This window comes from Gymnoscopelus microlampas, assembly GCF_963454915.1.
Source record: "Gymnoscopelus microlampas genome assembly, chromosome: 15".
Lineage (NCBI taxonomy): Eukaryota > Metazoa > Chordata > Actinopteri > Myctophiformes > Myctophidae > Gymnoscopelus > Gymnoscopelus microlampas.
The window spans coordinates 38,528,496-38,555,271 of record NC_139952.1 but is presented as its reverse complement, the minus strand read 5'-3'; the positions used below and the strand labels follow the sequence as shown (position 1 = coordinate 38,555,271).

Here is a 26,776-nt window from a genome sequence, read left to right as displayed (position 1 = left end):
GAGAGAGAGAGAGAGAGAGAGAGAGAGAGAGAGAGAGAGAGGAAGACCACCTCTATGCTGAATGTTTGGGAACAAACTCAGGTAAACAATATGTCCACACAGCAAAACACACACACACACACACACACACACACACACACACACACACACACACACACACACACACACACACACACACACACACACACACACACACACACACACACACACACACACACACACACACACACACACACACACGCATGCATGCACGCACTCACTCACATACGCACAAAGAATGAAAATGCACACACACAGAAGCAAAGAGAGAGGACAAAGAAACAGAGAGGATGAGAGAGAGAGAATGTGTACACAAACACACACACACACACACACACACACACACACACACACACACACACACACACACACACACACACACACACACACACACACACACACACACACACACACACACACACACAGATGATGAGATCTAAGCACTTACAGTAACAAGGACAAAGCAGCAGCTGTGAATAGGACGAACAGAGCAGTAGACAATGTGATGAGCTGTCGGTTGTTTGTACAAATTAGAAATAAATAAATAAAAAACACAAAATGAGAAAATGAGAGTGAACGTTTGCCGCGTGACGAGAAACTGATTCCGAAGCCCCGGGACAGAGTGTGGAAGATTAATTTAGTCAACGAGAAGAGAGGAATAGAAGAGAGGAGATCACATGAGACACGGGCCATTAAGGTGAGCCGAGAGGAACGGAGAGAACTGAGCACATAAGATATGAGATGAAAGCAAGGTATAGGTAAAAAAAAAACTTTAAAGAACAGACAGGAGAGGAGAGGATAAGAGGGTGTGATGTGGGAGAATTGTATTCCCTGGTGAAAAAAATGTACTTGCACTGACTGTGCATTTGTGAAATGTTCACAAATGTGCAAATTAAATGGAGACGAAGAGAGAGAGGGTTCAATGGTGGAAAGAAAGTTATTACAAGTACTGTAGTTTAAGTAAAGCTTTGAGTTTACTTCAACTTTTCGCTTTTGACTATGTGCAATACAAACATATAGTAACCACTTACGCCCTATTTTATATTTAGGCTTTTAAAAAAATTGCTAATTTACAAGCTCACAATGCGTTGCTTGGCGAAACCTCATGAGCTTTGAAATAGTTTGAAATATATATATTTTTTACTTTTATACTGTAAGTACATTTTGATGCCAAAACATGTGTACTTTTCCGCAAGTAAAATGTTGAGTACTGGCCTTTTTACTTGTGAAAGAGTATTTCTACATTGTGGTATTGAGACTTTTACTTAAGTAATAAAATCAGAGTACTTCTTCCATCACTGGAGGACGAGGTGGATTTGAACCCCCAACTTCCGAGACGGTGGGCAGTTACTTTACCACTTCACCACCCACGAGCGCCTCAATTCTTTCAAATCAACTTTCTCTGAAAATGTTCACGGCCCACCCACCTGACCGCTTAACGGCTGCCGTGTTAAGTGGTCCGGTGGGTGGGCTACGAACGCTTTCAAGAGTTTCAAGTAAGGAAAGGATGAGAAGCACTGGTTTAGCAAACCGTACTGCTTTTAAGGATTTTATTGTGCTAAGTAAATCAGAGGCCGGAGAGAGAGGTTTTTAGACGGAAGTAATTACTGCCCGGAGTTGCAGAGAGTGACCTGCGAGGATATGAAAATTAAACATATAAAATGCGAGGATATCAAAATTAAACATATCAGTTCTCACATGCAGTCAGCCGCCATCTGTGTGTGTGTGTGTGTGTGTGTGTGTGTGTGTGTGTGTGTGTGTATAATTAAACGTTTAATGAGTTGCAGCAGCCAGAAGCTGGCCAGGAGGCAGCTACAGGGAACAAAAGAGAGAGACAGAGAGAGAGAGAGAGAGAGAGAGAGAGAGAGAGAGAGAGAGAGAGAGAGAGAGAGAGAGAGAGAGAGAGAGAGAGAGAGAGAGAGAGAGAGAGAGAGGAAGACCACCTCTATGCTGAATGTTTGGGAACAAACTCAGGTAAACAATATGTCCACACAGCAAAACACACACACACACACACACACACACACACACACACACACACACACACACACACACACACACACACACACACACACACACACACACACACACACACACACACACACACACACACACACACACACACACACACACACACACACACACACACACACATCCCTCTGAGATCCCTCGTCCATGTCCAAGCCCATGTTAAACAGACTTTATTAATCCAGCCACCACAGGGGCCTTGGCAACCTGGAAATTACACAGCAGCTGCCATGCACGTGCACGTGCACGCACACGCACGCGCACACGCACACACACACACACACACACACACACACACACACACACACACACACACACACACACACACACTGTCTGTATCGTTATAACTTTGCGTGTGACGTTAGAACTTGGAAAACATGGGAAAGCGTTATACAACATTATAATATCTAAAGCTTTTGGTTTATGAAGACACAACTCATTTGTCTTCATTGTGGACAGTCTATCTTGTGGCTTTATTCCATTCTGTCAAGGTTAACGCAGCCAAAACAGTTATTATTGTCTCTGGAAGTGTGTGTCAAAACCGTTTTATCTCACGTCTGCTAGAGTTGCCTCAGCCTTGGATAGTGTCATATCTCATGTGATTTGACACCTCCAATGAGACATTATGTAATGCCTTAACCACTCAAACCCCAGCATCCTTGTTGTGGGATTAAGCTTTTGTAGAAATTAGCGGATCGACAAGATCACAACGCGTCGAGCGAGACGCGTTGTGAGCTTGTCGATCGGTTATTTTCAAGGTGGTGTTAATAGTGGTTCTCAACTTTTTTTCCTCCAAAGAAGCTGATCTACAAGCTCAAAAGCTCAACTCGTTGTGAGCTCGTAGATCTGTTATTTTCGGCGAGTTTTTGCTCTATTTTCTCTGTAATATCTGCTATTTTCACTCTACTTTCTCTGTAACTATCCTCTCTCTCTCTCTCTCTCTTCCATTCTCTCTCTCTCTCATTTGGTTTTGTGTGACTTGGTTGCTTTTTTAAAGGATTTAAAAAAGGGATAACAATGAATTTCACAGCAGCGCTCAGATCAAACAGACTTTGTAAATATGTGCCAATGAGTGAGTTCAAAAGGTACACAGCGTTTTTATACACTCACACTTAAACTCTTTTTACCGTGCAAAACGAGAGCCGGTGACGGAAAAGTGCAAGTAAAACATGCCGACATGAAAATAAGCCCTCTGGATTGAGAAGGTCTACGACTCTGCCCCCGAAAAACTCAAATGCAACTAGAAAAAGTGCTCCTCGGAGCACAGGTCTCCGCCAGGTCAGGTAGGCTACTGTGGCCTCCTGGTGGCGCTATAATAGGCCAACGTGAAAAGGGTGCCATTTCTTCTTAGGCCTTGCACGACAATCGGAAACTGACTGCATTCATGATTTGAGGCATTTTGTCAAAAACATGTGTTTTGCTGAATTAGACCTGTTGGTGGCGCTATAACAGGCCAATGTTAAAAGGGTGGCATTTGTTCCTCACCATAGTGTGAATGTGCGTGCAAAGTTTGAGCGCAATTGGACGGTGCGTTCATGATTTGCAGAATTTTGTTCAAAACAAGCCAATAATGCAAACTTTAGATGTCAATCTTAGCCAATCAGTATGGAGTATGAAAAATCAAACACATCCGTCGTGATCACATGACTATAGAGATCATGTGTACCGATTTGCGTGAAATTTGGATACAATTGGAAGGAGTAGTATAAAAAAATGTGTTTTACACAAGTCGGCCTCCTGGTGGCGCTATAAAAGGCAGATGTGAAAAATGCAGGGCAAAGGTTTTTCCTTGACCTATAGGGAGTGTGCATACAAAGTTTTACACAGATCGGTGCAATTATAGGTAAAAACACGAATCGGCCTGTTATAGCGCCACCATGAGGCTGATTTAAAAATGTTCAAATGGTAGTTCTTCCTCGGCCTAATGGGAATGTGCTTGCAAAATTTCTCGGAAAGTGCATGCTGTGTTCATGATTTGAGGCATTTTGTTCAAAACGGAGCACTCCTGCAAACTTTGGAAGACATTTTTAGCCAATCAGGATGGAATATGAGAAATCTGAAAGACCCGTTTCGTTTAATGACTGTAGAGATACTGTGTACCGATTTGTGGGATTTTTGGACAAAATCTGTAGGAGTACTGTCAAAAAATGTGTTTTGCACAAATCGGCCTCCTGGTGGCGCTATAACAGGCCCCTGTGAAAAATTTGGGCCAGAGGTTCTGCTCTGGTATCCAGGGACTGTGTGTGCACAGTTTGGCTGCGAGCAAGCCAACGGTGCCGGAGATTAGCTGTACACAGACAGATCGAATGACGGACGGACACACGGACGGACACACGGACACACGGACGGACGGACAGGGGGTAAAACATACTCTCTCGCCATGCCTTTCGGCCTGGCGGAGACAATTATGGTAGCAAACTTTGTTTTCCAGAGTCTCACTTCGTTCACTCTGCATATTATTTGAAGCTTCCATATCTGATGCTGTAGGTGCGTACTTGCTACACAGTGAAACAAAGTGTTAATTTATCCATTTGTAATTCTGACACTACCAAATGGGTCCGGAAAGGAACTCTTTCAGAGTACAATCAAATTAACATTCTGGCACAACTTCTAGCAGTATCCGTGTTCGCTGGAGTTACAGAATGGCACGTTTGATATTTATTTTAGCCCGTGATCCTATTTTTGTCATGACATGATGAAAGGTTTCTGTTGCTGCCTTTATCCATGTATTTACCACCAAAATAGATGAAATTCCCCCACTGTGTTCAATAAATGTAAAAAAAATAATATGCAGTCCATAAGTTCCTTGTTCTTTCAGGGATTTGAACCCAGCTCTCCTGTGTGTGAGACCAAACTATCACCACAGACGCACCCCAAGCTGCGTCCAAGTAGAAAACGGAATCAGCGACAACCAGTAGGTGTCCAGTGGTTCTCAACCTTTTCAGGCCGCGACCCTCCAAAATAATCATATTTGAACTGGGGACCCCCCCAAAAAATAGAGGTTAAGTTTAGGAATAAGTTTAGGTTTAGTTATAGTTTTACTGAGGTTACGTTTAGAAATAAGGTAGGTTTAGTCATAGTTTTACTGAGGTTACGTTTAGGAACACCCGGTGGCGACCGTTCCGAGGTCTGCGGATTTGACCCGGGGCAAGCGTGTTTTGGGGCGAGCGCTCTTGTATTCCATTGTATAACATTCTGTACCATGAAATAAGTTCCAGATTGTAGCTTTAACTTGCTGCTGTATCAGTAGTTATGTCAATGTGTTTATTGCAGTCATCTAAAGCTACTTCTTTTATTTCTTATTTTTTAAGATAGAGACGTTTTAGTACAGAGACGGCACAGGGTAGATAATGGAGATGACATGCAACAGAGGTCTTGAGTGAACCAAGGAAATTACAATTACTACGCATTAACTGCTATAGCCTTCAGGGCAGCCTGGGTTTGTGGTTCTTAATTGACTCTGCAGCACTATTGTCTTTATTGCAGAGTCTCGGTTCATAGTCTTTCCTCATGTTTTTTCCTCTCATTTCGTTTAAATACAAACGTGGGCAGGAGAGGGAGGAGGAGGCATAAAGGCAGTTAAGTACAGTCAGTCCTTTAAGTAAAGTTACTTTCCACTGGAGCAGTGGTTTACTTTAGTAAAAGCAGCAATACCACAATGTACTGTAGAAACACTCTGTTACAGGTAAAAGTTTGGTATTAAAAATATACTTGAGTTAAAATACAAAAGTTTTTGCATCAAAATATACTTATGCTACCAAAAATAAAAGTACTCATTATGCAATATGTGCCATTTCCCAAGTTTGTCATTTTAACAAATCTTTTGAAAATAGCTGATCTACAAGCTCACAACACGTCGCAAAGCTACCCGTTGTGAGCTTGTAAATCGGCCAAAGTATATATAGGGTTGAAGTGGTTAATGTATGTTTTGTAATAATAATCATAATCTACAACTAACTAAAGTTTGGAGTAAAAGTACAATATTTGCTTCTGAGGTGTAGTGGAGTAGAAGTAAAAGTATAGGAAATTAGAAATACTCCAGTAAAGTAAAAGTACCTCAAAATGTACAGTACTTGAGAAAATGTACTTAGTTACTTTCCACCACTGCACTGGAGGCACAGGAGAGGACGCTCTGGCGGGATTTCAAGAGACGAACACTGAACAAACAGCACTTTGCATTACTTTCTCAAGGGCAGTGCGTTCGCTGCAAACATTATTTTTTTCCATTATTAATGACAGCTCCAGTCATGCATTCTAAAACATATTCCAGATAATTGGGCTTCATGGGGCCACGGCAATTCCCATATAGCATGTTCTTCAGCCCTCTTTTCCCTGCTGGTTTCTAGTTTTCAATTGTCAAATATGCATAAAACTTAAATGTAAATGTTTCTTTGTAACCATCTAAAAGCGACAATACCCTTGTTGATACTTGTTACTCTGTTCATGTATTGTATACTGCACTTCGCCCTCTGGAACTCCATATATTATGCATCAGAGTTAAAAGTGAGGAATCTATCAAAGATAACGTTTTTTGTGGACTGAATTAATTTTAAGTCGTAGTGTTCCTGTGATCTGAGAAGATTAGATAAAGGGGGGAAGTGGCAGTGTGAGGACATAGGAACAGGGCAGTAAAGACACAGTGTAGAAGTGAAATACATAAGGAGGAGTGTAGATAAAAAAGAATACCTTACAGACATTGCCAGACAATGGGAGATCTCCACTTAGTGATAAGTCTAGGGACATCTGTACAAGGTAATTGCTGGAACAGCGGCGAGAACGACAATAAAAACGTAAAACAAAATTAAAAACTGAGATGGGCGATCCACAAGTTCACACTGCAATTAAACGGTACCGATATAAAATTTCCCAAAGGAAAATGCATGTATTTCATTCAGTCTGACCAGAAGCCAAGATGAACCGGTGATCAGAATAAATGACCAAAGTAGGGGGATATCAAAAGCAGAGGCCTCATTCCCCCAGCAAATCGAACCCTGCCTATACGCCCACTATTGGAGACTTTTTAGACCATTATGTACTGTATTAGGTGCACAGTAAACATCCTCAGTTATAATGTATCCATCTGCAACTAATTGGTTACATTTGTACACTTTTAAGAGTTAACGTAGCCTTCAGAATTCTTACTGTGTTTTGTCATTTTAGGGGCAAGGCCACTTCGCCTTTGGTGATGTCCATTTTTTTAGGGCACAAAGGCCAAATGCCAGGGCATCAAATAAAACAAGATTTTAGTCCATTGAAAGAATGAATTGAATTTAATGGTTAAGGATGATTTTAAATGTAATATGTAGACTATCTGCAGTGAAATAAATAAATCATGCTATTTACAATCTGATCCATGCTCAGCCCTGCACCAATCAAAGTCCCTGGATTGGTTGAAAGATGGGGATTCAGGGGAGTTAAGAATTCAGAATCTCAACAAAAGACACTGGTGTCCAGTGGTGTCATGGAGGCCACATGGAGTAGGACGGCGTGTGGCCAGTGATTTTTTCACACGCCAGGTACGGCACGGTACAGCACGTGCACGCTAGAACGTGCCCCCACCCCCGTAGATTCACGAGCCAAGTACCCAAATGGCTACTTTGCATAACAGGTTTACAAGTGAGTGTGAAAATGTTTCCTCAGATTCCTCACACCTCACATCTATAGGCTACACGGTAGGCAACACAGCGTGTTGGCTTCAGTAGGGCTGCTACCAGTATCCTATCTGCACGCAGCAATGCCTCAGCCACCGTCGAAGAAGAGAAAGATACTCGTTCAAAGCAAACTTTTAGTTTCAGCACTATAATTCATGGCATTCCTTGAATTTGTATTAGTTTAAAAAGACTAAAACTAAGCTGTTTCCTAATTTTCCGGTGAAATAAAATGCGCGAGCGGTGTGCACGTGCCATGCGCGTGACGTCATTAAAACACCGTCCTGCCAGTAAAAAAATCACCATGACACCGCTGCTGGTGTCTACATGACCAGATAGAGACACTGGTGTCATATTGACAAGAAAGAGACACTGGTGTCTTCATGACAAGAAAGAGACACTGGTGTCTACATATTGACAAGAAAGAGACACTGGTGTCTACATGACAAGAAAGAGACACTGGTGTCTACATGACAAGAAAGAGACACTGGTGTCTACATGACAAGAAAGAGACACTGGTGTCTACATGACAAGAAAAGAGACAGAGGAGAAAGCGGTACAGGCATTAAGCCCACTGTGGCCTCAGGGCATGCCATTTGTTTGAGGGGCACAAGGCCAAACTGAGGGGCAATGACGGCCATGGCCTTCGTGGCCTCCCTGAAATCCCTGCCCTGGTGTCACATACAAAGTACACTATAGTGCAGTAAAGTCTGACCTCGCCCACCATGCCGTTCCACTCTCCGTCGATGTTCTTCCCGTGCCGGCCGTTGGTCACCAGGTAGAGGTCATAGGTGAAGCCCACGATCTTGGCCAGTCGCTTGAGGACGTCGATGCAGAAGCCTTTGCAGCAGTGCTTCATGGGACCGGACCCATCCACCGGCACACTGACAGAGAGAGAAGACAAGTGGAGAGAAAGGAGAGAAAGAGAGATGAGCAGTGTTGTCAGATGAGCACATGAGCACTTTAAATCTATATAATGGCTATTTGGAAATAGACGATCAACACAACGCCAATCACAACGCGTCGCAATGTGACGCATTGTGAGCTTGTAGATCATTTTTCCCCAAAATTTTCAAAAGAAGATCAAGAGAAAAATAAATATCTTGAATATTTTGTTGGGGGGGGTGCAGATTAAATATATATGCAGAAGGAAAAAGAGTGAGAGAAAAGGAGAGAGAGAGAGAGAGAGAGACAGAGAGAGAGAGAGAGAGAGAGAGAGAGAGAGAGAGAGAGAGAGAGAGAGAAGAAAGAGAGAGAGAGAGAGACAGAGAGAGAGAGAGAGAGAGAGAGAGTTAATGAAATTCTAAAGACCACCTTCCACAATGATGTCTTATAACACTACAGAGTGAAGGAGTGCGACTGAGAAGAAAATGAACAACAAAAGAAACAAAACCTGGGCTCACCATTGATCCATTTAATTGTATTTCTTTAATTGCAATATGACCCACAGTGTAATTCGATTATTTTGTTTTCTTTCTCCTCTCTTAGACATATATACACACAAATATTCCCACCACAGAAGTCCAGCAGTAGCGAGAATGAAAAGCTGTAAACTGTGCTACACATGTTATTATTTGGACTGAGAAGTCAGCTCAAAGACTTCCCCAGGACTGAGCCCATGGGGACTGTCAACTCTGCGGTTCCCAACCTCCCTGAGCCAAGGCCCACAGAACCTGAACAGCAAAGCCACCATTGGACATGGAGCTCTTCAAGACAGGAATGGCCCTTTCCCACCGAATCGCTGTAACTTGGAAACGCCCACTTGGCCTGTGACGCACGCATGAGCCGACCGCGTTAAATAGTTCCCCAAACCTTGAAACACCATGCGACTCCGTGACGCTTTTTTGTTTACCTTATCTAAAATGCGTTGCAAATTATTTTATTAGGATTAACGTTAGGTTTACGCATCGTTTTTGTCGACCACTCTGCCCACTTGGTGAGAACAGACTATAGCCCCTAATATTAAGTTACTTACTTAGCAAGTTTTTATTTTGATCATTTCACTATGCAATTTTTTTTTATGCTCGTTGAATGCTTGTTTACATGCATTTGTATTTAGTCATTTTGATAGGATAATATACTCTTAATAGCCTTGCTGGCTTTAGGACTAGTATTGTATCCATAGTTACGTTTTCGGCTTTTACCTACACCTTTCCCGCTTTCTTATTTCACCAGTTCATTTTCACATCCCATATCGACCCCTAATTCATATTCCTCTCATTAATCCGTTAAAAGGCTACACTTTGGTTTTATAGGCTTGTGATCATAAGCACTTCATCTTATGATCACAAAGTGGTTTATTGCATTGCCTTTTCTATTCATTCAGAGTGATTAAATGATCCATGCTTTAGATCATTGATTGTGCTGCGTTGTTTCCACTGCACTGTGTGATTTATACATTATAGTCTAGTGCGTGATAAATGATACAAGTAGGATTGTTTAATAAAGTGGTGTTATTAGCATTACGCCATTGTTCAGTGTTCTTCTATCGATGAATCTGTCTACAGGCAAGCCTGACACCAAAAAAAGATTGTATTTCACATCTTTGGACAGTTTTATTAATACACAGACACATCCCATTCGTACCACAAAGAGGAGGGCTAAGCTAAAACACCTCCCGAAGAGTCATTTAGGAGTCTTAGATGTGAGAGGGTGTCAGGCTTTAAGTCTTTTCGAAGTCTTCTGGTGTATAGTATGGTTATACAGTATGCTACCTACTACAATAGTAAAACTGCTTTGATCTGCCACTAAGCATTTTGGATTTAAAAAAAAAAAAAAAAAAACTTGAGATATATTTCTGATATCGATTCCGACAACCATAACTTACGTATCGATCGATACCGAGTACCGATCTGATACCAGTGTGTAATTTTAAAAGAATCTAGGACAGTGGCTCTCAAAGTGGGGTCCAGGGACTCTCTGGGTTCCTTGAGGGGGTTCCAAATGGACCATTGTACGTCTGTAACTCTGAGAGTGTACAAAATGGAACCGAATGGACCCCTATTTGTACACTCTCAGAGTTATGGGGGTCCTTGAAATCAAAAGGTTTGAGAACCACTGATCTAGGAATACATTAAAAAAAAAAGTGCAGCTACAAGTTAGTGAAATAATAATGTAAATAGTACAGTAAGAGTATAAAACATCAGTGAAGCATTCGCAATAAAAAAAAAATTGATGACTGTAAATTATCTTCATGTGATAAATGACATGGTATCGGAATGGCATATACTGGCATACTCGCCGATACCGATACCAGCATTTTAGGCAGTATCGGCAGCTTTTCTGATACTGTTATCGGAACAAAAAAAAAACCTTAAAAATAATGTATTTCCTGCTCATTCTGTCATGCATGTGAGAGTTTTATATTACCTTATTCACACCTCGTTGAAGGCTGTTTCACTTCTGCTATTTATAAGCTCTGAAAGGCCGGAAATGATTTTTAATGACTGACTGTGTCGATCCGAATAGAAACGAAACAGTCGGGGTAAGTGGCAGTTTGCTGCAGAAAGCAGTAGTGATAATTAATTGCATTGATCCACGGTGCTAAATTATATTTCCACAGCTCCCCCCCAGTGATACTAATCCTGGCTGAGCTTTTGTTGGTACCAATAGGAGAACGTGGCTAGATTTGAATGACTTTCAGGATTTACTAAAGTGGAAGAAATGGAGGGATATACAGAAACTGAACAAGGAAGCTGTTGCTAGCTAGACAAAGGTGCAAAGTGTACTGTGGGTAATATAGGAAATCACCAGTGGTGGAAAAAGTACTAAAATGTTTTACTTAAGTAAAAGTATCAATACTGTAATGTCGAAAGAAACACTCTGTTACAAGTAAAAGTCTGGTAATCAAAATGTACTTGAGTAAAAGTAGGCTACAAAAGTATTGCCATCGAAATATACTCAAAGTACCAAAAGTACCTAAAAGTACTTATGCAGAATATCCTGTTTTATGGGGTATCATAGGTATAAAATCTATTAAAATCTTTTGAAAATAGCAGATCTACAAGCCCACAACGCGTAGCAGATCTACAAGCTCACAACGCGTCGCGATGCGACGCGTTGTGGGCTTGTAGATCTGCTATTTTCAAATAGCCAACGTTTAAAAAGGGCTGAAGTGGTTCATGTAATTTACCTTAAAATTGTAATTAAGTCCAGTACTTGAGTAAATGTACTTAGTCACTTTCAACCACTGGATATCACCCATCCCTTTGTAGTTCACTAAATGTCTATGTTTGTAGTGCACTTTGCCTGATTTTGGTAGATTTTTCATGGTCCTTTTGGACTCGTTGAGACAATCAAAGCCCTTCCTAACTTCCTAAACTGTCTGACTGAAATAGCCGGGAGCAGAACACCCGTTCTCCTTTCAAACAAAATACATGTGAGCCTGTCGCCCCCCGCTGACCACCCGTATAATCAGAAAAACCCCTGCTGGTAACCCCCCCCCGGCCCCTACATCACTACATGGACCCCCGCTGGCCCCCAGATCCCCGGATACCCGCCGTGCCCCCAAATCGAATGTCATCAAGGTCTTCTCACTGTTATTGTCTTCCTCCCAGCATCCTATGCCGTATAAACATATACTATACATGATTAGCTGCTAATGAACAAACTTAATTGTACTCTTGAGGGGTCAATTTGATGTCGGTTGGTTGGTCCTGACCTCCATAAGAGCCAGGATGGAGTGTAATGCTGTGTAACATGCCCTCCAAACACAACAACAACACAACAGTGGGTGGATTGCTGATATCGATCACACTCCTGCATCCTTTCCAATAATTCGTATTGCCCTTCTCTGTCCCCTCTTCAGACACAGTAAAAGTCCTGGCAGTTCGTTTTTTAAAGGGATAGTTCACCCCCAAAATTACTATCGATCAGTAACCCCATGGAGACTTGAATTTATAGTTATTGTTTTGTTTGTGTCAGCATTCCTTAGCCAATAATTTGATGACCGGCAGGAGACACAAAGAAAACAAAAAAAAGGAATTCAAGTCTCCATGTGGTGACTAATCGATAGAAACAAAGTCATTTTGGGTTGTGAACTATCCCTTTAACTTTGAAAGTTACGCCAACACTCAAGAGTTTTGCTGTGAACGCCCCCACTACCTCTCTCTCTCTGTCTCGTAAAAAAGGATTATTTACAGTACATCTCTCGGTCTGTTTATTGACAAATCCCTTTCCATAATTCTCCCTCCTTCCATCTCTTAGTTTTCCACTACCATGTCCTCTTATGCTTCCGTCTGCTTGCAGTTTACCTCATTCGACCTCCTCCTCTTATTGCTGTCCTCCTCCTCGTCTTTCCTTATCCCCCCTCTCCTTCTTTAAATCCCCCTTACCTCCTTTATCCTCTTCTGACAGGTTCTCTCTCCTTATCTCACTGTCCTTTTACAAGAAAAGGTGGCTTTAACTACAGTATAGAGACTCATGTAGGTAAAGACAGGAAAGGCAAACAATCATATGCACACACACACACACACACACACACACACACACACACACACACACACACACACACACACACACACACACACACACACACACACACACACACACACACACACACACACACACACAGATTGACAGTCAGGTGATTATAAATAATCCCCAGCCTTTTTTGAGCTTACACATTTCAGAAGTGAATATAGCCCTTATTTACATATCATAGAGAGTGGGCAGTTCACTGTACTTAAAGTAGACAGACAGTATAGGTAAGCCGATAGGGACAAGTGTAGGTACATGATATAGGTTACTGTGGCAGGGGATTTGATCCAAGATCAGCTAGGTGTACATTTGGTTCTAAGGGAAATCATTTTTAACCACTTGAACCCCAGCACCTCAATTTTGGCCGGGCAAACATTCTGTGAAATTATATAGTGTAGAGCAGGGGTCTTCAACAGGGATCAAATACAAGATACAACATTAACATGAATCCAACACTGATGATAGTTGCTGTCAAACAAGTCTATGAAGTTATCTATGAAATCTAAGAAAAAGTTTAATCTGTGACACAATTGTATACAATGTGTAGTGGGGGTCCCTGCTTCATCTCTCTCTAAACTAAGGGGTCCTTGGCCTGAAAAACGTAGAAGACCCCTGTTGAGGGGCGGCCATAGCTGAATGGTTAGTGAGCCCGCCTAGGGAGCCAGAGGCCCTGGTTGCCCCAGGTTCGATTCCAGGCCAGGTCAGCATATGTGTCGATGAAATGAAATTTGTCCCTGAGCAAGACTCTTAACCCCTAATTGCTCACAGGTTCTCATTGGAAACAAGACCGCAAGGACTTTCATGAACGACCTGTTAAAAGGAATTATCCTTAAAAATTGAGGGTTCATTTGAGCTCTGAGATAGAGAACTCAAAGTGAGATACAAATACAGTGGAATACAAAACACTGAAAACACGCTTGCCCTGGGTCAAATCCGATGACCTCGGAACGGTCGCCACCAGGTATTCCTAAACGTAACCTCAGTAAAAAATATTCCTAAACCTAACCTTATTCCAATCGGTAGAGCACTCTCCTTTCGACCACAAGGTCGTGAGTTTGATCCCGGTCATCACCAACTCAGCGTTCTTGTTAACATACCCTTATCACACCCCTTCCTTCAGCCCAAATATGAATATACAGCATATCATTTATAATGTATATATGGTGTTTGTTGTGCATTACTGTACTTTTTTTACACCACAACCTACAAGTCTACACCACAAGTCTAAATCAGGCTTAAGGATTTATTATAATCCTTAAACGGCTAATGTCATAGCTCCACTCGCTCAGCTCAGTAGCTAACAATAGAAGATTGTGGTTGTACTGAGCGGGCTCCCATGGGTGAATCTGACTAACGCCTGAGGCATGGATGGCTCTTTTAACAGAGTTGCTGTAAAAAAAAGAAAGAAGAAAAGAACAGTCATGCTTCAGTTGACTTGTCCCTGATTTAATAAAGCTATAAAAGGCAGTATTGGACAAGTTGGTACGTGCCATGTTAGACCCGCTGTCAACTATCAGTAGCGGGCAGCCCCTGAGCCACTTAACTAGTGTGCCCTCTGCACTGTGTTTCCTGGCAACGTCACTCACATGTGCAATACAAAAAAAAAACACATTGCAGCTTGTTTTGTGAGTGGTTTGTTGTTGAATGTTGTTTTCAAATGCCATTTCAGTTACATCTGGGTTCACAAACTGTGAACGCTGTGAACTGCACAACCCATAACAGCCGTGACTCGTGTGAATACAGGGAATGGGAACAGGAATGGTATTGGCGTTTCAAAATTAGGGCTATTATCTCCGCCAAGCCGGACGGCAGAAGGCCAGGGACTGTTTTCACCCCTGTCCATCTGTCTGTCTGTCTGTATGTCTGTCTGTCTGTCTGCCTGTGTCTCTGTCTGCCTGCCTGCCTGACTAACTGCCTGACTAGCTGCCTGACTAACTGCCTGTGTGTCTCTGAACTGAGCTAATCTTTGGCGCTTAAGTAGGTACTTGATAACGTGTTGTTTTGCCTGTGCAGCAAGATGTAGATTGGGTACAGAGTCTTATAGATTTGCTGCTCTCAGTTCCAAAGACTAGATTAGCAACTCAAGGGGGGCTGCTGGCTTTTGCAACTAGGGGATAAAAAGTAGTGGAACAACAAATATCAAATAGAAATGAATACAGATGCAGAGTGTCTCTTGTGCAAATAAAATACATAAATGGCAGCAGATATCACACATGCACACAATGTATGGGAAAGGGAATGTATCTGCAGTCATAAAGTGAGAGTAACCTACTATCAGACAGCGACTATTCAGCAGCCTAATGACCTGGTTGTGGAAACTGTCCCTTAGTCTCGTCATAGGGCATTTGATACTGCGGTATCGGCTGCCGGGCGGTAGCAGTGGGAACAGATTGATTAGCCATGGCTATGCACTGCTTGGCATATGTCTGGTACATATGTCCTGAAGGGCCACATTCTATTTTAATTGAATTTCATTTATCATACACCATGTAGTTATTTGCCACTGTCAAAGCACTTTATAATGTTGTCCAAAACATTTAAATAAGGTATTACAATTATATCCGCCAGGCCGGAACAGCTGGAGGAGGGGATTATGTTTCCACCCCCGTGATTCTGTGAGTCTGTCTGTGTGAGGCACAAATTAGGCACAAATGCTCTTGTGTGTCGTGTTGACGCTGACTGTCAAACAGGATTTTCATAATCTGTACAGTTTCCCTGTAATTATGGATTCACAAACTTCTGGGCCATTTCCTATATATCCAAAAAGTTGCACCATCTGTCGCACAAACTCCATCCCCCCGCAGCTTCCTCGTGTCCTGATGGCTGCACCACAGGAGAGACTCAGCCCTAGGTATGACAATTCTATGATCTGAGGAGTGCACTTTTTGAGTTATTGTTGGTGGTGATAGTAGTAGTCAGTGGTGGAAAGTAAACTAAGCACATTTATTCAAGTACTGTACTTAAGTACCATTTTGAGGTACTTTTACTTTACTGAAGTATTTTCAATTTTCAATACTTTTACTTTTACTACACTACATCTCAGAGACAAAATATTGTACTTTTTACTCCACTACAATTATTTGAAAACTTTAGTTACTAGCCGAGCTACTAAGCCGAAATTAAAGACAAAAAGAAAATCAATGTGTGTTAACTGTTACGGAACAAGGAAAAGGTACCCAGAAAAACTAAAAGAAGGAACACACAGATGAAGAAATGAGAAAAGGAATGATAGAGATAAACCTGAGAATGCTGGAAGCAAGCAAGAAGAAGCAAAGAAAGAAACCAGTTTGACGAGCATGAGAGCCTGGGTCTCGGCCAATAAAATTGATGGATTTTTGCGTCTTATCTCCTTATTGGCCAGATTGCGAGCTGGCAAGAATGCTTATCAGGGACATACCAGAAGGCCCAGGGTACACGCACAGACACACACACACACACACACACACACACACACACACACACACACACACACACACACACACACACACACACACACACACACACACACACACACACACACACACACACACAGCTGGTGCTGATGCATATGTCTTGGAAACAGAATCTTTTGATCATCAAAGACACGGCTGTCTTTACAGTGAAATGTACTGTGTACTGTATACTCAGAGGTGTAAAGTAACTAAGTACATGTACTCAAGTACTGTACTTTTACTTCTACTCCACCACCTCTCAGAGGCAAATATTGTACTTTTACTCCACTACAATTATTTGAAAATGTTACTTACTAGTTTGTAGAATTTGATTATTATTACAAAACATGCATTGACCACTTCAGGCCTATATACTTCAGCAATTTGAAAATAGCCGATCTACAAGCTCACAATGCGTGTTGTGAGCTTGTAGATCTGCTATTTTCAAAAGATTTTCAAACATTTAGAAATAATGAAAATGGCATTTTTCTGCATAATGAGTACTTTAAGTACATTTTCAAGCCAATACTTTTGTACTTTTACTCAAGTAAATGCAGAATACCGAACTTTCACTTGTAGGTTGTAACAGAGTTACGTTTACATTGTGGTATTGATACTTTTACTTAAGTAAAAAATGTGAGTGCTTTTCCCACCACTGTGTATACTGCATCAGAGCTGCCTTGGATGCTAATAAAAATAGATAATAAATGTTATCCCCCGCGACAATAGAAGTATGCTGTGACCGAGAGCGTCAACACACTGACTCCCTCCCTCGCTGCTCGCTGACAAAGGTGTTCTGGATAATAGCGACACAACTAAATTACTGAAAATGTCAACGTGTCCTTGAGCAGAAACCCATTCCTTGCTCGCTCGCCAGCGTGCGTCTTGTTCTGTGACAAATGACTGAAATGTGAGGGTAAACGAGCCATTAATCCATAAAGACCGGGAACGCATCTGTGTCATGTTAAGATTTCTTTGGCTACTCGAATATAGCAGATATACAAGCTCATAGCGTGGCCAAATACATATCATTTTGGTGGTTCTTGACGTGGAAAAGTTGGAGCACCACTGATATAGCAATATGCTGTTAGTATTTAAAAAACATTTTTAGATATGCATTTGGCCCGCGGACCCCCATCTTAAAATGTTTTGTTCCAGGGACCCCCCAGAAGCAAAGATTTGAGATACAAATGTTCGTTTTGAAAAATATATGTTCAAAGATTCGCACACATTTTCAAGATTTTTTCACAAATAGCAGATCTACAAGTGTATATCTGCTATTTTTGAATAGCCAAAGAAATCTTAAAATGACACAGATGCGTTCCCGGATTGAATGGGTTAAACGAGGCAAAGTATATCAGCATGGATAAGGGCTGGCAGTGGCTCGAGGTTCCTGCTCGATGCCTGGCTCCATTACGGCTGTGTGGCCAAGTGTACCTGAGCAACACACTGAACCACTAAACTGCTCCTAATGTGTATAACTTACATCAGTAATCAACCTGTGGGGTCCCTGTGGGACCCCCACAGGTTGATTTTGGGGGGTCCCCAGATGAATGAAATCAATTTAACCTATTGAGACCTGAAGCCGATTCTACATGTCTCCTAAATCTCAACAGCATTCTGAAAAACGCATGTTTCTATATCAGTGGTGCTCAATCTTTTTCATGTCAAGGACCCCCAAAATTATATGTTGTTCCAGGGACCCCCCAGAAGCAAAGATTGGAGTTAAAAATGTTCGCTTAAAAATATATATATATCCAAAGATTTGCACACATTTTCATGATTTTTCAAAAGTAGCAGATCTACAAGCTCGTAGCGCGGCACTCGGTGCCGCGCTATGAGCTTGTATATCTGCTATTTTTGAAAAGCCCAAAGGACTTTTAAAGAAAAAATGAAATGAAATGAAAAAAAGAGCATTACTGCATCAAAGGTAATCAACAAACTATACAATAAAAACTGGTCAAACATTGGCCAAATAGTCAAATAATGTAAGAAAGAGGCAATCATTGTGAAAATAGCCGATCTACAAGCTCACAACGCCTCGTAACGCGGTCCATTTACTGATGTTAGCCTAATGGTGCATGGTCGATAGTTCAGACAGTCATGGCACTCAGGCTGTTCCTCACGCTCAGTCACCCAATCTCATTCACTAACAAGCTAACACGTTCGCCCTCAATCCCGATGGCTCATTCTAGGTGGTCTTTTCAAGCAAAACACAGTTCACTCTTCATGCTGCACGGCACGGGTGATAAGGATTAAGGATTTTTCTACTGGCGGAACGTTATTTAAATGACGCATTTTATTGTACTTTAATGTGTGATTAATTTTACTTAGGTTTATGGGTGTAGTTTTTAACTTAGTTTTAGTCTTTGTAAATCTTCTCAAGGAATGCCTTGAATTATAGGAGCTGGAACAAAAAAAGTTTGCTTTGAACGAAGTATCTGTCTCTTCTTCGACGGTGGCTGAGGCATTCGTGTTGCGTGCAGATAGGATAGTGGCAGCACTGGGCAGCAGTACTGTAACCAAAATGCTGTGTTGCTTATACACCGTGTATGTGAGGACTGATGAGTGAGGATACATTTGCACACTCGCCTGTAAACCCGTCATACAAATTAACCATTTTGGTACTTGGCTCATGAATCGAGATTTGAGGGGAAACGCGCTCTAGCGAGCACGCCCTGCATGTGGCATGTGCGTGTGTGTAATCTCTCAAGACAGATTCAAAGCTCCGCAGCTGAATCTGTCGGGAGCTCCTGTTACAACGTGTATAGTTAGGAATGCTAACAAAGACCGGACCGGAAGTGGAGGGCGGACGGCCAACATCCTGTTATCCACATTCTATTGGGAGGTCCCTCCAGAGTGAAATTCAAAGGAAAAAAACAGCAGTGGGCGCTGTTTTTTCCTTTTTTTTGACTATGGGTTCCCAGATTGGCGTGTGTGTGATCCTGCCAAAAAAAAATGCGGGAATGCTGTGGTGTCGCGTGACGCGACCAGTGCACCTCTGCTGTACCCTCACCATAGCTCACAGCACCTCTTGTGCACCTTGTCAGTGATCAAACTCTCTCTACCGCCCCAGCCTATTGTCCTTGTGGCAATTAATTCTTCACTATGTCAGTATGTTAATTGTATGGATTTCTGTGGACTGTATGATGCTATATCTGTGTATTTTAAGCAATGCCCTTGAAGGGTTCAATGTTATACCTGCATGATGCAATAACTCTGTATTACATCATATCTGTATCTTATAGGCTCTGCTTCTAGGGGTGCATGTTGTGATCTCAGAGTCTGCGTCATGCGTGCACAGATAGCATCTGTATCACAGGAGCAGAGTCACGCTGCCACATGTAATGCGATATCATTGCAATAGATCGTTTATCTTGATGAAAGTGTCTGACTGAAATAAACCTGTGTAGGAGAATCGCCAAGGCGTATACAGTATGGTATATGCACACCAAAAGTGTTTAAATCGGGTTTAAATTCAAGTAAAACCTCTGGTGTGTCTCATGCCCTCTGTCTCTCTTGCCTCTCCAGTGGTTTGCAATTTCTGCCATATATTAGATTTACACGACTTATTGTGTGTGCTATTTCCTTTTGTACGGTATGTAGTAACTGAGGCATTCAGTTCGTCCCTCTGAACATCCCTCTTTCTTTCTTTCTTTCTTTCTTTCTTTGCTTTTAACTGATGTTGGTGGAGAATTGGCAGGGGATCCCTGTTGTGTTACCTGGTGTTGACGGGCATGCGGCAGGGCACAGAGTCCCTCTGTGTTGTGTTACCTGGTGTTGACGGGCATGCGGCAGGGCACAGAGTCCCTCTGTGTTGTGTTACCTGGTGTTGACGGGCATGCGGCAGGGCACAGAGTCCCTCTGTGTTGTGTTACCTGGTGTTGACGGGCATGCGGCAGGGCACAGAGTCCCTCTGTGTTGTGTTACCTGGTGTTGACGGGCATGCGGCAGGGCACAGAGTCCCTCTGTGTTGTGTTACCTGGTGTTGACGGGCATGCGGCAGGGCACAGAGTCCCTCTGTGTTGTGTTACCTGGTGTTGACGGGCATGCGGCAGGGCACAGAGTCCCTCTGTGTTGTGTTACCTGGTGTTGACGGGCATGCGGCAGGGCACAGAGTCCCTCTGTGTTGTGTTACCTGGTGTTGACGGGCATGCGGCAGGGCACAGAGTCCCGTATGCAGGAGCTGGTGCCAGGGTCCGCCGGCTCCACGATGACAAAGGGCCTCTCCTCCAGCGTGACCACCCTGAGGTGCTGCGTGTCGTCCAGGGGCTTCAGGAAGGAGCCGTAGCGAGACCAGGGGTGGTAGCGCAGCCGCAGCTGGCCGTTCTCCCACCAGCCCACCTGGAGGGACACACACACACATACACACACATGCACGCGCACACACACACACACACACACACACAAAGACATTAAGTGAGGCGGCTCAGAGTTGCATCGCTGGGCCGGTTGATCCAATGAACACAATTGGCAATTTGAGGGTGTCATGCTCTCTAACGCAGTGGTTCTCAATCGGTGGGTCGGGACCCCCCCCCCCCCGGGACCCCAAGGACCACACTTTTGAGAACGAGTGGTCTCCACCCTCCCACATGAAAGACCGTAGGCGTCAGTAGTGACAGGGACTACGCACGTGTGGGGAAATGTGGGAATTGGCATAATCGTGATTAAATTGGGAGATGAAAGGGAAAATAACGAGGGGGGGAATGGAGAAAAAAAAGTTTGCACAGACAATCGACCTTGGGACACACAAACAGAAGTGAGATCACAAAAAAAAACGTGAAGAGTGAAGTGCCATGGTGCCATAATGTCATCACCTTGCAGGACTTGCCTTAATCTTACGTCATTCCCGCGAGGACATTTGGTCCTCAACAGAATAGAAGCGCGAGAGTGCATACAGTATCCACTCACACACGTGCACACACGCTCGCTCGCTCGCTCGCTCGCACACTCACACACTCACACTCGCGCGCATGTAGATCTACATCGTTATCACTCATTATAGTGATCTGTTGACGACCACATTAAACACAAGCATCCAAATTGAAATGTTACCGCACTTGGCAGTTACACAAGCCAGCCAAGTACAAGACCACAAATCACTCTCTCATCATTACCTCACTGTCAATCTCTCAATCTTTCTTTGTTCTTTTCCGCTCTTTCCATTATCACCCCTTCCCTCTCTCTCCGTCTCATGCTCACTGTATTTCTGCCAATCCCCCCCCCCTCCCTCCCGCTCTCTCTGCTCCATAAAACCAGGTACAGTGGTATATTTGAGGTGTACAACAACATCATGGAACTTCTTGATGTCACAGCCTCACATCTTGTCCTCATATCCTCTTGTTCGCCCCATTATGTCTTATGTACTAAACATGAAAAAAGGTTTTCTGAAGGCTCCGCTTTGAAAGAACACGTTCACATTCACACAGAGAAAAAAAAACATAACTGTGGAAGAAAAACCCCTTGAATGTACACATGACATGAGGGCAAATATGGACACACAAACAAGCCTGCCGAAACACACAGCCGCATTCACAAATACAGATGTACAGTATGTGACCTGAGGGAGAGCTGATCTTCCAGTTTGTCCTTATATCACAATAATGCATCACGGTCCATGTACACTTTTGACCACAGTTTCCAAACCAATTTACTGATGATGACTTTCCCATAGATCAAAAAAGCAGATGTCACTTTAGTCACTGTTCCTATTGAAACACTAGCTAATTAAGTATTCTTATAGTGACTGAATCTCCCGCCATCCATTCCACCATAGCGAACCCTCTCTTCATAGTCACTTAGATCTTTTCCTGTTGCCATCTGGGTCCAAAATCAAAGCCAACTTGGCCTGCACATCGTTGGTATACATGGCACAGTGCATGATAGGATGTTAATTCCTTAATTGAATCATCATGCAGTCCAGCTGTATGGAAGCGTCTGCATTTGGTATTTTTTTCCGGTCTCAGGTTTTTATCTTTAATTTGTCACCTGCAGTGGTGTAAAGTAGCCTAACTACCGTAAGTACATTTACTCAAGCACTGCGAGTGCAATGTTGAGGTTTTTTTTTTTACAATTTTCAATACTTGTACTTCTACTGCACTACATCTCAGAGGGGGCCAAGTACAGACCCCTGGGGGACCCCAGTCAACAAAGTACAGTATATAGGGTTAAAGTTATTAAAGTGCCAGTTCACATCTTAGCAACTGTCACAAAGCATTCGCAGCCCACCCATTTCATCACTTAACGCACCTAATACTCAAGTAAAGTAAAGTAACGAGAAAATAGCAGCCAGGAGAATGAGACTAGTAAAACACTGCCAAAGACTGCCAGAGCTGCCAGCCAGCAAATTGGTGCTGTGGGAACCAACACATAGGCACCGGTAACAAGGACGTCCCACACTAACATACATGGATGTACTCAAGAAAGACGCAGGTCCGCAAAGCACCAACGAGCTGGCCAGATGTATGGAAAACCGATGATGGAGGGCTCGTCTGAGGACGACCTAGAGAGAAAGTACATATACTCTAAAAAATACTCAAGTAAAGGTACTTCTTTAATCTTTACTGTCCAGCACCAGCAATCACAAATTAATTTCTGTGTTTTGAGGCTATAAGCCCAGAGCATTTAGGGCTGCAGCCAGGGAGCGCGCTGCCTCTCATATTTAGAGCGGTGCTGAACAATGTCCAGTCCAAGTAGAGAGAGTGAGGGAATTGACACAAAATTCAAGTTATTTTAAAACTTGGGGCTTTTTGAGAAAATATTTAGGGCTGCAGGCCAAAACGCCAAACTGTGCTCGGTCACATTTTGTGTAAAGTGATGATCACTGTGCCAGTGCTGTTCTCTCCAGTCTGGCAAGAAGCACATCATTTCAATAGAATGCTGATTAATTACATTTTTAAATGGATTCATTAAATATCCCTTTCGCACCGCTCCCAGGTGGGTTCTCTAATGAGAGGAAGAAAAAAGACACAACACAAAAGAACTAGGTTGAATTAGTTAATCTTCCCTTCTTTTCTCTTCTTATACTTTATATATATAGCAGGTCTACAAGCTTCACATTGCTTTTTCTTTTTTGTTAAGGGAATTTATTTATTTATTACAGTTTGTCCCTATTTTGGGCGTGTTATAGGCAAACATCTTCAACCATGGTTGAAAGTTGTTGGAATACATGTGGGACCCATGCTGTACCAACCAATATCTGCCCTTGCTCTCCTGCATTAGAATCGCTGTGCTCAAGCAGCAACACTGAGATTCCAGTGGAAGAAAAAAATAATATTTACAGTATATATATAAAAAAAGAAACAGCCTGCTGGGTGTTAAATCCGTGAAATGGTTCCAAGAGAAGGAATTGGAAATACGGCGAGGGAGCTCTGATGGTGATTACTTCAGCAGAGGCTGTGGTTTCATGGATGACGGCTGGATGAACATTCACTCATCCCAGTGAGACCTGTCTGTGTGTCTTCATCACATACTGTAATGTTATATAAGGCACTGATTCTCAAACCTTTTCTTTTTTCTTGTATCCGCACTCTCTTCAGTTATTCTTAAAACAAAATGTTAATAGATTCACAGCAGCAGCAGTCTATCTAGAGAAGCGGACGCGTTTCGGTACGTCGGCCTTCCTCAGCGTTTTAAAAACTGAAAAACACCTTGAAATAATAAACGTCAAGAATCTCTTTCTATATATATATATATACACTGTAAGTGATTTCTGATTTCTTCGTTTTGTATTTTCTAGGTGCACCGGGTCTACAAGCTCAAAATACTGTACATGGTGTTGCGAAGCGTTGGGAGCTTTGGTGAGTGTTTGGCTGATGTTGAATCAGAATATGGATGGAGTTCAAGTGGTAAAAAAAAACACTTGAACCACCACTATGAAGTCTGGCTCCCTGTGGGTGTTCTCTGCACCCACGGCTTGTTCAGCTGCTCCTGCGATCGGCAAATACACACCATGATTCAGTTCAATGGACTTCAATTCAGCCATTTTACACTCCTGGGAAATGGCTGGGGTTCAGACAAATGAGGCTTTAGTGTGACCATGGGGCCAGGACAGGAGATTATAACTCCAGTTTCCACCAGCAGGACATCTATCACCCATGCTGCTCATCTGCTGTCATCTTTTAAGTTAAAGAGTTAGTGGCAAAGTATTCATAATCAATATTTCAAATGACGCTGTATAAAATACGTGAGCTATTTGTTCCTTTCTTTTGTTACTTTGCCAATGTGGGAGTGGTGGTGTCTGTGAGTCATCATGAAAGACGATTTCATGTGACACAACGATTTTCATGTCATACTATGTCATATTCTAGCCACAGATTTTTCAATATTAATGACGAACTACACCTGTTCACCTGTATTGAATATAACACTGAATTAAAGTTGAAGTTTCTGTCCTTTTTGTTGATTTATTTTGTTTGTTGACAGCAACAAAATATGTCATGGCACAGCACGCACTGGTCAAAAGGATGACCCCCCACACCCCCCCAAAAAAGAAGCTTATTTCCGTAGTGTTCCTATTGATTGGAGTCAAAATGTTTCAGAATCTTTTGAAGTATAAAAAAGGGCTTAAGAGGTTACGCGTGCAACCAACCCACGGAGACAGCCCGAGCCGCTTGACACTGCTGTGTGTCATCCATCCAGCTGGCTCGTGTAGAGACAGAGTGCTTCTCTCAGTAGCAGCACTCGCCGGAAGCATTGAGCTTATGGAGGAGAGCCTGCAAAAGGTCATGCTGTGTGAGTCTGTGCACTCTCCTATTGAAACAGACATCCACACTGAAACAGCTGTGGGGAGCAACAAGTCCCGGGTTCTAGGCCAACGGTGACTCAGTGCGGCGACACTGTGTGCGTGTGTGTGTGTGTGTGTGTGTGTGTGTGTGTGTGTGTGTGTGTGTGTGTGTGTGTGTGTGTGTGTGTGTGTGTGTGTGTGTGTGTGCGGTGAGTCATTTTTGGGTGGTGGGGGGGTCTACGTGCCATGCAAACTCTCAATGGCTCATTTTCTTTCCTTTTTTTCTACCCAATTTTGTCGTTGCCAATTCCCCCATGTGTTCTGCGGTCCCCGTCAATGCCAACCCCAAGCCCAACCCCCCCGCCACCCCCGGTTGGCACGAGGACAGTGTGTGAGGACTACGTGCCTTCTCTGATACACCAATGAGTCAGCAGTCTCTCCTTTTCACCATGACAGCCAGGGCCCAGGAGTTTCAATGGGAGAGGAGTGTTTAACACGTGCTGAACAGACGCCCCCCTTCAGCAGCAGTGATGGAAAGGAACTAAGTACATTTTGTTGCTGTCGGGTAGAAACCTCTCATCTCCATATTCTAACTTTTTGTGTTTTTTTCGTAAATTAACGCCCTAGTTGATCATACTACACCAGCATACACAAAAGCATCACAAGTAGCAGATCCACAACCTCGAAACACGGCACGAAACGACGTGTTTCGAGCTTGTCGATCTGCTAATTTTGCCATTTTTGACAGTTGTGGACAGAGGTTTCCAAACGACAGAGACAATTTACTCAAGTACTGTTCAATTTTGAGGTAATTTAGCTTTAATTGAGTTTACTGATACGTTATACTTCTACTACACTGCACCTCAGAGCCAAATATTGTACTTTTTACTCCACTACAATTATTTGACAACTTTAGTTACACTTGATTATACATTTTTCATACAAATCAACCATACTTCAACCACTATTGTATACTTTGTTTAGACTGGAAAATATCCAATCTAGAAGCTCGCAAGGTGTCGCATTTGATCAGCTATGTTCCAAAAACTAGTACTTTTATTATGGTACTTCCAAGTATATTTTGATGCCAAAAATGTTGGCAAGTAAAAATTTGAATACAGGACTTTTAGTTGTAACAGAGTATTTTCACATTGTGGCATTACAGTACTTTTACTTAAGCACAAATCGGTAGTTCTTCCACCACAGCCCTTTAGTAAATAAATATAACGTATGATGGAACAATGATAATAACTAATAAATGTGGCCCTATGAACAATTTATGGACGTGCGTGACCCTTAATCAGAAGATTCACCACTTCAGATTCCACCTTAGCCCGTAGCACTTGCCCTGGCCTTGACGACCGTGCAGGCTTATGCAAAGGTTAAAGTGTAATTTAGATAGGTTCATTTGTTGACCTGGCATCCTA

At 42.6% G+C, this 26,776-nt stretch overlaps 1 protein-coding gene across 1 annotated transcript in view; it reads right to left on the bottom strand.

The window, feature by feature from the left end:
* grin2da (glutamate receptor, ionotropic, N-methyl D-aspartate 2D, a) overlaps nucleotides 1–26,776 on the bottom strand; it is a gene marked incomplete at both ends in the record, with an annotated part of 226,422 nt that overhangs the window by 63,196 nt on the left and 136,450 nt on the right. Inside the window, 2 exons of the mRNA XM_084080470.1 lie at nucleotides 8,431–8,599; nucleotides 20,763–20,968. Coding sequence (XP_083936596.1) covers nucleotides 8,431–8,599; nucleotides 20,763–20,968 — 375 coding nt within the window. The remainder of the gene's footprint in view (nucleotides 1–8,430; nucleotides 8,600–20,762; nucleotides 20,969–26,776) is intronic.